Source organism: Engraulis encrasicolus, chromosome 4 (assembly GCF_034702125.1).
Source record: "Engraulis encrasicolus isolate BLACKSEA-1 chromosome 4, IST_EnEncr_1.0, whole genome shotgun sequence".
Taxonomy (NCBI): domain Eukaryota; kingdom Metazoa; phylum Chordata; class Actinopteri; order Clupeiformes; family Engraulidae; genus Engraulis; species Engraulis encrasicolus.
Window position 1 is genome coordinate 52220185 of NC_085860.1, and position 13162 is coordinate 52233346.

The 13162-nt window shown below is 41.6% G+C and overlaps 1 protein-coding gene across 1 annotated transcript in view; it reads right to left on the reverse strand.

Annotated features, from left to right (window-relative positions):
- LOC134448122 (E3 ubiquitin-protein ligase rnf213-alpha-like) overlaps positions 1-13162 on the reverse strand; it is a 195616-nt gene that overhangs the window by 41972 nt on the left and 140482 nt on the right. The window contains 4 exon segments of the mRNA XM_063197880.1: positions 799-921; positions 1204-1376; positions 1813-1825; positions 3553-3558. Coding sequence (XP_063053950.1) covers positions 799-921; positions 1204-1376; positions 1813-1825; positions 3553-3558 — 315 coding nt within the window.

The window sequence follows — 13162 nt, forward strand, 5'->3', positions numbered from 1 at the left end:
ACACAGACACACACACACATCACACATCACACATCTGTCACTCTCACTCTCACTCTCACTCTCACTCTCACTCACACACACACACACACACACACACACACACACACACACACACACACACACACACACACACGATGCGCAGGCTGACCCGAAGTCAGCGGGCGCCCGCAGTTGCACGGGTTATGAAAACCATGTCCCTGAACTTCAGGATAGGAACAAGCAAAGCCAATTTCAGTTTGGGAAAAGTACAGAGGAGTAGTCTACCAAACCGAACGAAGGTAAAGGCAAGGTGCTGTGCCATTGTCACTAGCCTATAGGTATTTTCACTGGTCCCTTTCAGCCATTTAAGCAAACTCAGACCTGTAACTTAGCATTTTCTGTGCATAGTGAACGCTCCAAAGTGTAGGCTACCAGAGCCCTCGGAAGTGAACCATGCTGAGACCTTTATTGACGGTCTCAGTGTACTTCACTTACGAGTCTTAATTTAACTTTTGAATGCTGAAGCGGGGGAAATCTGTCAACATAAACATACAAGCAATCTTACAACTTAAAATATAAATGCATAAGAGTAGCCTAAGGTCTGTTGTGCATTGTCAATGATGCTAGGATGTTCATATTGACCAATGGCTAATTTTTTTTTCGAGTCGAGAAGCGGGGCGGGTCAACATTCTTTCATAAATATTTCTTGCGGTCCGGGCGAGCGTGTGGGCTAGGGGGGAAATCGGGCAGTTGCAGCTTGTTTTTCGCCGGCCCGCACATCACTGACACACACACAGACAAACACACACACACCCTTACATCACAGGCCTGCTGTATCATCTCGATCTTGTCCTCCATCATGGCCTTAGCAACAGCGTCTCTGATGCTCTTATAGTCTCCCTCACACACCAGGAACTGGTCCATCTGGCCACCATCCTGGGTCTAAACGCACGCACACACACACACACATACAAACACACACACACACACACAGGTATTTAATGTAATGAAAATTGTGTAAAATCCAGAGAATTGTGTGCAGAGATTAGTTTTTTTTAAAAAAGTGCGTTTTAGAATTGAAATATGACTGTAAAGAGTGTCAATTTGTCTGACGTTCAGTGCCATTGGTTCATGAGCTGGATGAGATGTTTTCAGAATTGTGTGTCAAGTACCAGAAATTGTGTGAAAACAATTGAGTAAAAAAAAAATCTTATGTATACATACCTGCTGTCGTAAATCCTCTGGAAACATCCACTGCTTTTCTGTTTCTGTCAGGAGCATTTTCACAAACTCTTCCCCCTGCTGGCTGCGTATCTTGCGTATCAGGTAGACGCGATACCAGTCATTCTTGCTCTTCTCACACAGTTTCTTCACCTCAGCCAAGAAGGAATTAGTTACTGACCGCAGCAGCTCTTGACCTCCTATAAATGGTCAAATTTCACAAATAAATAAATACACAGTTTGTCAAACATGCAGCCCCAAATAATATTGATTAATGTTTGAATATTGATGATGATGTTTAATATTGATTTATTAATGCTTAACTGGTTGTCTCTAAATCCTGGGGATGTGTGTTGTGGTTGCCTAAACACTGTAGATATGTGTAGCCTTAGCAATATGTGTTATGATTACCTGTCACAGTGTACGTAGGTGTTTGCAATGAGTGTACACAGCACGTGCGTGTTACCTGTACAGTATGTCACAGAAGTGAGTACATCCCTCACAGTGAGTACACCCCTTTTCACAGATTTGTAAGTATATCTTTCCCATCTATTTTAGACAGGTGCAGACTGAAAATGTAAAAGTTCAATGTAAAGAAAGGTTGAAACGCACACTGATGACCTCCCTTTTAATCCCTTTCCATTTCGAGATGTTTCGGGCCAATACGGCCCCTTGTCAGACGCAAGAAATGTAAAGGGTTATATATGTTGTTAACAGGTCACTAATCATTGTGTAGAAGTGAAATTTCTTTAGTGTTGTCCTATGAAAAGATATACCGTATTTCCTCGATTTGAAACCGGGCTCCTAATAATAGCCGGCCTCGTTTTGTAACCCGGTGTTGTGAAAAAACTGAAAAATAGACACTGGCTTCGTTGAGTGACCTGCTCCGTTTAGTAGCCGGCCCGTTTTACGACAGACGTGAACGGGTGTACGGCAAACAGAGTCACAGACCTTTAAACATGGCACCGAAACGAAAGTTTACAGTCGGCTTTAAACTTGAGGTGCTGAAATATGCCGAAGAAAACTCGAGTGAAGAAACAGCCCGTCATTTTGAAATTGATCCCAGGCAGGTGAGGGCGTGGAGAAAACAAAAAGATGCCCTTGTCGATGCCGCGAAACTCATTTCTCTGAGGAAGGCAAGAATTCAAGGCGGCGGGAGGCGCCCTGTCAGTGAGGAGATGGAGGCTACACTAAGTTGCTGGATACAGGAGCGACGGAAGAGGTATCTACGAGTGAGTCGGCGAATGATTCAAGTTAAAGCAGCTGAAATCTTCCATGAAATGACGGATTGTCGAGACGAAAACTTCAATGCCAGCCGGGCATGGCTCGAGCATTTCCTGAAGAGAAACCACTTCTCCCTCAGGAAGCGCACAACGCTGGCCCAGTCTGACGCGAGACATTCGATTTCTAAGATCGTCGACTTCATCACCTATAGGCTATGATAGCTGTGTCTCTTACCGTCCAAAAAGGGCCTAATCGTTACGCGCTGGATAGAAGCACCAAAATCGGTGTAGACCTTCCTTAGGGTGTTCTCCATCATTTCAGAAGGGGTGCCCCAAATTTCAATGTCATTAAGGTCATTTGTATGGGGTAAATCCAAGATGGCTGCCCAAAACGAGCCAATAGTAGTAAAATGCTGTACTGCCTGGACATAATGGTGTTATGGGCCAATCCACCTATTTGTGTGTGATGTATACAAACTGAACTTTGAAAATATGTGCAAAACTTACCATGAAAACAATGTTATATATGTCTTATTTAGATTCAAAAAGAGGAAAATCATAAAAACCATGGTCAGAATGAGATCGTTAGCTATTGAACCAACATTCATTAAGAGTTTTAAAAACTTGCAGTGGGTCATATCTATAAAATCCAAAAAGAAAATTGTGGTTAGAAAATTTAGGGGAGAAGAGATAAACCCTTGAACTGGGCCACACATAACTCTCCCAATGTTAGCATGCTAGCATTAGCAGGTTCAGACACTCAGTCTGCTCTTCAGACAAAGATAGATGGCAAACAATAATTTTAATCCCACTTACACATGCGCACACACACACACACACAAACTACTACTACTTCCTTAGGACCCCCTCAATGATTTAAGCCTAGGAGTCCAACTGAAATATTCATATCAATCAAGTCAATAATACATGTACATATCAAGTGTCAGTGACAGCTTGGATGATTTACTATAGGCCATTACAAAATAAAATGTATGCTGATGTTCAGATATGTATATCTCAGTCCTAAATGTACAATGGAGTGATAAGGGCATTTATGAATGTATCATATATATTGACAGATACTTTATATTTTAAAAGAGCAAAAGGGTAACATGTCTGTTTTGTCTACTTTTGGCTTTAATCTAGATGACATGTTGGCTACCTAACCACTTAATTTATTGTTTGCTGGTTATTTTTTATTTGTGGGTGTGGTCCTTTATTTAAAACATGTCTGCCTGCCTTCCCTCTCTCACATAGGGTGCATCCCAATATGTGACCTTGCCTCCTCCACTTGCCTCCTCCACTTGCTTCTCGTCATGATGACATCACTGACAACAGCATTATATTTCAATATCTTGCAAAAGCTCAATTGTAAAGTCTTTTTCTCATTTGCAATTGGGATGGTGAATGAAAAACAGTCCCTCAAAAATTGTTGTGGCGAGGCTGACAGCTGGGAAACTTTATAGTTTTCTCCACGGAGGAGGGGCCAGGAGGCGGGACGAGGAGACAAGCACAAGTGGAGGAGGCAAGGACACATATTGGGATGCACCCATAGGCTACTAAAATAGTCTTTCAAAAACTTAAAACAACAGCATGTGGACATTCTATTGGCTTTGGAGGGCTAAAGTCAAAGTAGCCTAAAAGTCATCAAAACTATACTGTGCTCTACTGTATTACACTGTACTGTACTGTACTGTACTGTAATGTGATATACCGTACTGTACTCTACTGCACCGTGCAGTATGCTACTGTATTATACTGTACTGTACTGTACTGTACTGTACTGTACTAGACTGCGCCGTACTGTATGCTACTGTACTGTACTTAACTAGACTGCACCGTACTGTATGCTACTGTACTGTACTGCACCGTACTGTATGCTACTGTACCGTACTGTACTGTACTATACTCTACTGTACTTTATTATACTGCACCGTTCTGTATGCTACTGTACTGTACTGTACTGTACTGCACTGCACTGTACTGTCCTGTACAGTACAACTACATAGAACTGAAACATGTAGAGCATTCTGAGGACATGTACAATATTATGCAAAAGGGTGTAGTGGGAATGAGTTATGTTACTGTTACCACTCAAAATCTTGAAGGTTTAAAAAAGTGTTGTTGCATTTTGTTTTTTTTTGGGGGGGGGGGGGGGGGGGTGATAGACTATCCTTCCTCCCAGACTATTTGTGTGCCTTGCATATCAAGAAAATGAGTACAGGTAATGATTTGCTTTCATATGATAATTGTTTTTCTATATAGATATTTCTCCTATGGGTAAGGGTGGCACAAGACCTACGGTACATGTTGTCCATCAGCTGCAGTTTTGATAGCAACTTAACTTGGCACAAGTACTAGATGAGGACTTGTCTGCAAATAAAAAAAACAATTTACCTCTGTCTTCTTACTCAACATATACTAAGAAATCATTTCCATTTAATTTAAACTGAAGCCATACTGTGGCCTACATGTAGGCCTATATTGAGTAATCTGTAATGCCATTCTAAAGATGACTGAAATGCTCTCAGAATATGCACAATGCCTTGTAAAAATATAGAATTAGGTGATCTTTTGGGGTTCTTCATACATATGGAAAGGTCCTGTCTTTTACCCTCTCTCATACAAATAAAATACGTTTATCTGTTATGGAAATTAGAGGATGGAGAACCTGCTACCTAGGGCATCTTGCACTGACACTATCCCATTCAGATCGAGCATTAGGAGCAGTCTATTCTCACCATAGTTTTAGTGTGGGCAATGCTCATTTTAATTCAGACCAAGAATCTTCTCAAATCGTTCACAATGTTACATGCTGTCAAGCACGTAAGCACAGACTCACCCATACTTTCACACTATGTACATTTTGTAGTTTTATCAATCTGGTCAAGCAGACTACCCTTGCTTCATCTCTGCTGAGGACTATATTAACATTTTCAGCTAAGTAGAATGCCATGTAAAAACAATGTAATGCATTACCAACATGACATATTGTATATGACATGGTAGACAATTTTTTTTCCAGGGGCACCCCTTCTAGGATGTCTTCAAATCACTCAAGGAACATGTGTACCGAATTATATGCTTCTATCCAGCGCGTAACGATTTCTCGGCTTAGAGCCCCTACTATGAGCCGCAGGGGTCGACCGGTGCCATCTGAGGGGGGAATGCTAGCAATGTTTTTTGGCAAGGTATATCCCCCCACTAGTAGAAAAAGCTTGATAGCAGTCATGGGGTGGTAGCGAAATCATTTTTTTCAGCTCTTGAAGTTACTACCCCCCTATAATAAATACTGTTTTTTAATATCGGCTGTGTATGTAGTTATGGCTTATGTTGGGGGTATTGCCAATATTCTATACCATCGTGCTTGTTATCACTGGAAAGGGGACCTTTCAGGCTTTCATTTAAGCCCATTAATGAATCTGTCTGACATACACAGAAGCCACAGCACGTCATTAAACCAGAAATAGCTCCCATTTTCACACAAATTGTGCCTAAACTGTGCACTTTCGTTTACATATGTGACATGAAAGAACACCAAGGACACCAAAGTTAACAACCTCAATACTCAGGGCACTCTGCCGATTCAGAAAATGTATAATATGCCCATACTATCATTTTGTATATGTTTGTGAGAGCCTTAAATGTCACTTGTGCAACCAGCAAAAATGTCTTCAAAATAGGACCCAAGAGAATGGACTAATACAATGCCCGGTATCACTTTACTTAAACAAACTTTGTTTATACTGTAGTTCATATGTGAATGTACATTACATTCACAAGTTGTTAAAGTATTCAATTAATGTAGTGCAGTGTTTCTCAAAGTGGGGCGGAAGCCCCCCTAGGGGGGCGCAGAGGTATTGGAGGGGGGGCGCGTGAAGTCAGAAGGTTTTTCTTTTTTAATACTTTTCTGCTTTGCCATTAAGTCAACACATTCCCTTTACAATCACAATGTATTCATTAATTTATTCACTAATATTTAGAGAACATAATAGGCCATACTGTACGTGTATATCAGGCTCTAATAAACTTTACGACGACCTATTTATTTGTATTTTCGTAACCATTTTGCTCGAGGGGGGCGCAGACAGACACCCTTCCTCTGAAGGGGGGAATGGCACGAAAAGTTTGAGAAACACTGTTGCAGTGTATGTGAAGAAATACTATCTAAACGGTAGACCCTGGAATGGTAGGGCATTGGGTAACACTTTACTTAAACCACTCAGATATGGTATCTCAATAACAGAATTTAGATTAATGTTCATATACAACATTTTATACAGGCTAACAAATAGACTTAGATCCTATACAAGGGGTTGCAAGCCAATAAAGAAACATGTTGCAAAGGAAATATGTTTAATGAAAGAATAGTTTCATGTAGATTTATACTATTTCTTCGTCAGTACTCTTCATCTTCCATGTCATCCCCTTCATCTGAACTGTCTATGGTTGCCTGGTTTCCGCACACTCTCAGTTTGCACATGTCTGTGCACCTTTCATTCTTTCATTTAAGTCCATTGCTGAATGTTTCTGACACACACAGAGGTCACAGCACTTCATTAAACCAGACATAGGTCACATTTTCTCACAAATGTTGGCTAAACTGTTTGATTTCGTTTATCTCTGTGGCATGAAAGAACGCCAAGGACACAAAATTAGACAACCTCAATACTCGGTGGACTCTGTTGATTCAGAAAATGTATAATATGCCCATACAATTATTTTGTATATGTTTGTGAGGGCCTAAAATTTGACTTGTGTAACCACCAATAGTCTTCAAAATAGTAGCCAATATAGCAGGTCATTAGCTGGAAATATCAGGCCTTTTTCCTGCCAATGTTTGTGCTGACATTCACAGAGGTCATTAAACCAGTAATTTATCGGCCCTATCGTGGCCTAATGGTAGGACACTGGTCTACTACGCGGCTGACCCGGGTTCGATTCTGAACCGTGCCCTTTGCCGACCCTCCCCCATCTCTCCCTCCCAACTCGCTTCCTGTCACCTCCTTCACTGTCCTGTCTCATATAAACAAAAAATAAAGGCTTGAAAAGACCCTCCAAAATACTGAAATGATCACTCCTGCCAATTTCAATATGCTGTTGTATTGCTCACATTACCCTTGACTTGTCAGTAGCCGGAGATGCTGCATGCTGCTATTCTAATGGGGGCAGATTTTGTTTGCATTTAAAAAAATCTTACCATGGGCCTACTCCAAATATTTTCCCAAAAGGTAACACCTGCCCCCATTACAATGACCAGGATCTTGGAAAAGGCTGAAGAAAAAAAATCTAAGGTACTGACAAGTCCAGGGTAGCATTACATGCATGTTGAAATTGGCTGGCGTTATCCTTTAAGCCAGTAATTTCTCACAAATTCCACCTCAACTGTATGATTTATGTTGTCCCTATACCATGGGAAAACATCAGGGTCACAAAACCAAATGATATTAAAAATCTAGGCATGCTGTTGATTCAGAAAATGTATAATGTACCCATACAATATTTGCAGGAGCCTTTAAAAGGCTGTAATGATCCTCAAGGCCCTAATGACCTATTTTCTGACCAATTCTGACCAATCTCCTTACAGACATGCATACAAATGTTGGATAAAAAGAAAAATGAATGAATATATGTATGTATAGTGTATATACATACAGTATGAATGTATGTGCATAAGAATGTATAAATCCGCTTTGAAATGGTACTGTTGTAAATGATCAAATTGCACATGCAGCACTGCTTAATAATAGACCTATTGTCCTGCCAGACATTTCACAGATTACTGACCAAAAGCTTATTGATAGAAATTGAAAATTATTTCCCAAAATTCAATATGGTAGCCCTTCCCCAAATGATAATTTCAAAGGCTAAATTTTTGCCATAGAGAAAAGGTGTGTGTGTGTGTGTGTGTGTGTGTGTGTGTGTGTGTGTGTGTGTGTGTGTGTGTGTGTGTGTGTGTGTGTGTGTGCGCGCGCGCGCGCGTGCGTGCGTGCGTGCGTGCGCGCGCGCGTGCGCGAGCAGAAGAAATTCAAACTTGATGCCATTTGAAATTTGTGTCAAAATTCAATATGGCTGCTATTTCCCAAAATGGATGACTTTCATTTTGTCAATACTGTGGGGCCATAATATACTACATAGTAGATTACTTTTTTCAGCACTTTTCTGTTATATTCTCTAACAGATATTTTACCAAAGGTTGACTAAAGAAACAAAAAATAAGTTTGATTTCGCTTCCTTGAAGCAGAGAATGGTCCTCCTACAAATTGTAACAATGGTCAAATGGCACATAGACAGTCAACTGCTGAAATAACTAGGCCTATGGTCCTTGCAATGACGTAAGCCTATAATATTCATTGATGAGTACAGTTCCTTTTTTTTAGCACAATTATTTCCTATTGCCTAATGGACAAATGTATTCATTCATTCATTCTTTCTTTCTTTCTTTCATTTGATTAGGATAATACACACTAATCAATACATCAGTTAAAAAAAACATCAATATAAATATGTTGGTACTTGCATAGTTTCCAAATGTCATCCGTAGTCCTAAGGCAGGTACCCATAATAAAAAAAACAATACTGCATTACAGAAGACATGACATTTTACCACAAACACCAAATATATACAGAGTAAAACAATGTTCATACTATTAATTAATAGGTTAATGGTTTGTTTTCAGCCACTGTTTACGGGTCATTTTGAAGATGCTGATGTTGTCACATAGCCTGGCCCGCCAAACCCCTAGGGGCGTCTAGATTTCTAGGCTAGTTGTCACACAGTCCGATATGAGCATGGCTGAACAATAGAAGGTCGATTTCGATTTTGTCACCTTGACATATCCTAAAGAAAGTGGTCAAAAATTGCTCAATTAAACATATACACAACACTGCTGAAACTAGGGCATCTCAAATTCCCTCCAACATTCAATATGGTAGACGTTTCTGAAACTATTCCAAATATTTTCAAACATTTATCCACCCTTACCCCCACCTGTTCTAATCTACAGTATCTCACCCCCACTCCCCTCCCCACCCTACAGTGTCTTATCTCCCCAACCCCCCTCACTTTCCTTTAAGCCCCCCCCCCCACTCACCTACCCCCACGCCCCCCCACTCAACAGTGCCCTCCACCCTCACCTACCCCCACTACCCCCTTGCCCCCCCCCACTTCACAGTGCCCCCCCCAATCACCTCCCCCCACTCAACAGTGCCCTCCACTCACTTACCTCCACTACCCTGGCCTTGCCCCCCACCCAACAGTGCCCCCCTCAATTGCCCCTACTCACCTCACCCCTACTTCTCCCACTTGCCCCCCCCCAACTCTACATCTACATACAGTGCCTCCCCATGCCCCCGCTCATCTCTTTTATCTCCTTACGTCTTATGTCTCCTTACATTTCCTTACGTCCATGGGCGTAATTTTAGGTGTGGACGGTGGGGACATGTCCATACCATTTGTGAGATAAACCTAGCTTGTCACCACCATTTTTTCACAAATATAATGTAAAAACGGCATACCCAGACAATTTGCCATGGCAATGTCCCCACCATTTTCCAAGTTAAACCTACACCTTTGCTTACGTCTATAAAGAGTTAGGACAGAATTGGACTTAAAATATGTCATATTAATGATCATTATGGCGTTTTGTAAGGCTCTCACAATACATTGTATTGGTATATCATACATTGTCTGAATTAGCAGAGTGCCTTGAATATTGAAATGGTTGGGGTTTGTGTCCTTGATGTTTTCCCATGGTTTAAAGAAAGCCTACTAAAGCCTACAGTTTAGGCAACATTAGTTATTATTATTTCTGGTTTAATGAAGTGCTGTGACCTCTGAGTATGTCAGACCGATTTAATAATGATCTTAAATGAAGGCCTAATGCCAAGCAGTGATGCCAAGCAGAAACTTTGGAAGGAAAAAGGCCCAATATTTCCAACAGATGACCTGCATGTATTGGCTATTATTTTGAAGACTTTTGCTGGTTGCACAAGTCAAATTTAACGCTCTCACAAACGCATACCAAATAATTGTATGGGCATATTATACATTTTCTGAATCAGCAGACTCCAAAGAGTATTGAGGTTGTCCAATTTTATGTCCTTGGTGTTCTTTCACGCCACAGAGATAAACGAAAGCAGACAGTTTAGCCAAGAGTTGTTGGAAAATGTGAGCTATGTCTGATTTAATGAAGTGCTGTGACCTCTGTGTATGTCAGACAGATTCACCAATGATCTTAAATGAAAGCCTGAAGTGAAAAATGAAAGGCACCATGGTATAGAATATTGGCAATACCCCACAAAATGAGCCTGATCTAGATATGCATCCGAATTCATAAATGGAATTTAAAAGAGGGGGGTAGTCACTTCAAGAGCCGAAAAAAGGGGTTTCGCTACCACCCTGTGACTGCTATCAGGCTTTTTCTAGTAGTGGGGGGATATACCTTACCAAAAAAAAATGTTAGCATCCCCCCCCCCCCCCCAGATGGCACTTATGGCCAAAATTTGGGGCCGTGGCTCAAGGCCTACTACGCCAACCACAAAATTGCCGAAAAAAAGCTGAAAGACTCGGATGTCATCGCAATGGACGAGACCGCCTGCTGGTTTGACATGCCCGGTCAAACCACAGTGGACACCGTGGGGGTTAAGAGTGTAACTCTCAAAACGACCGGGCATGAGAAATGTCACATTACAGTTGTGCTGGCAGCCAAAGGGGATGGTACCAAGCTGAAGCCATACGTTGTGTTTAAGGGAGGCATACGAGAGGTCAAGGCACTAGCAGCGGAGTCCAATGATGTGGTTTTGGCAACTTCAAAAAATGGGTGTATGGATGACGGCTTGACAACTGACTGGCTGACAAAAGTGGTTGGCAGACGGCTCTTCGGTGGTGAGCGGCTCCTGGTTTGGGACAGCTACAGGTGCCATATCTCCCAGGCCACCAAGACTGAGCTGAAGAAAGGGTATCGTATGCAGATGGCTGTGGTGCCCGGCGGGTGCACGAAATACGTGCAGCCTGCGGATGTCAGCTGGAACGCCGGGTTTAATGCTCATCTGAAGAAGTCTTACGATACATGGCTGGCAGAGGAAGGAAATAAAACCTTTACCAAGGGGGGAAATATGACAGCAGCTGACAAGCGAACCATTGTGAGCTGGGTCCGAGCAGCGTGGGCTTCGGTGGATGCGGACCTCATCAAGCGGTCATTCAAGGTGAGTGTATCGTGTGTGCAGTCTGCAGAAGTATATCACTAATCATTAAGGGACGCACCTTTGTTTAATGCGTCTTTCTTGTATTCTCTTATAAGGTTTGTGGAATCACTGTGGCTGCAGATGGGACAGAGGATGACATGATTCACTGTTTGAAGGAAGGGCAACCGTGCGCAGCTGGGAGAGAGATGCTACAGCAGGCCAGGGTGTCGGTGACCGCAGCAGTGGTGGCTATGGAGGAGGAGGAGGACGAGGGAGAGACTTTTGATAATGAGAATTTAATTGAGGAGGATGGGAGTGATGATGAGGTGGAGGAAGACGATGAGGTGGAGGAAGACGATGAGGAGGAGGAAGACGATGAGGTGGAGGAAGACGAAAATGTTGAAGAGTAGGCCTAGTCTTGCATGATCATGAGGCATGAATCCGTTTTGCCGTTCTATTTATTTATTTTATTTTATTATTTATGTATGTATTTATTTATTTATTTAAAGAGTGAGGTTCCATGTGCTCGCGAAGTGCAGTCATTAGTAATCTACCGCACAGGTGAACCTGACGAAGCGCAAGGCGCTGGATTATTTATTTAATTATTTATTCGATACGAACATTACGGGTGTGGGTGGTCTGTCTGTGTCTTACAGTTTGTGTTTGAGTCTTGTTCAGAGTTGGTATTCGCTCGTCAACGTTTAGTTTGGCGTTGCACTTTTAATTCTGGTGAATGATGTTCTAAACCACCAAAAAAAAAGAACTTTTAAGGACAATCAAAAACAAATGAAATTAGAAAGGACATGATGAATGAATAAATGTAAGCTATGGTATAAAATGTGAGCGTTGTTCTTGCCAACAAATGACTGTTTCGCTAGAATTAAAACAAGAGATGACATCGCAGGCCTATGAGATGATTATGAGATGACATAGGATATTTTCCACCGCTATTATCACAATATGGGACTTGTCTTTCAGAAGCTGGCGGGAGCATTCACATTGCCCCAGGTGAAGGAGAATGTGACATTTTTGCGCACACCCTCAATCACAATTCCTTAATGCCAAATAGCCCGCTGTTGTAGGCCTATCACTTCTCTGGTGACATTTATGAGCACCGAAATATGCTTATCTATTTGAAATTAAATAATTGTCTACTTGTAGGATACAATTGCCTATGCCTATATCACAGTATGGGGCTTGCTTGTCCAGAGAACAGAAGTGTTGGCATGCTTGGAAATAGGCTGCGCCATCCCCAAATTCGTGGGGGGAAAACACTCGTCATTAGGCTATTGCCATTGCGGCCGGGTTGGTGCGCTGTGCTAATGTTACTTACACAGACAATGTCTTAGCCTACACGTAACATTGTTTTCTCTTGGCAATGTTTTGCGTTTACAAGTTAAAGTAATTAAGCAATTGCGCTTGTTTCTAATCGTGGATTATGTTCTACACCACCAAAAAACCTTTAGCGACATGAATTAAAAACAGATGCAATAAGAGGGGACGATAACAAAGGAAATATTCATTAGTTAATTAATTATTAATAAATAAACAGT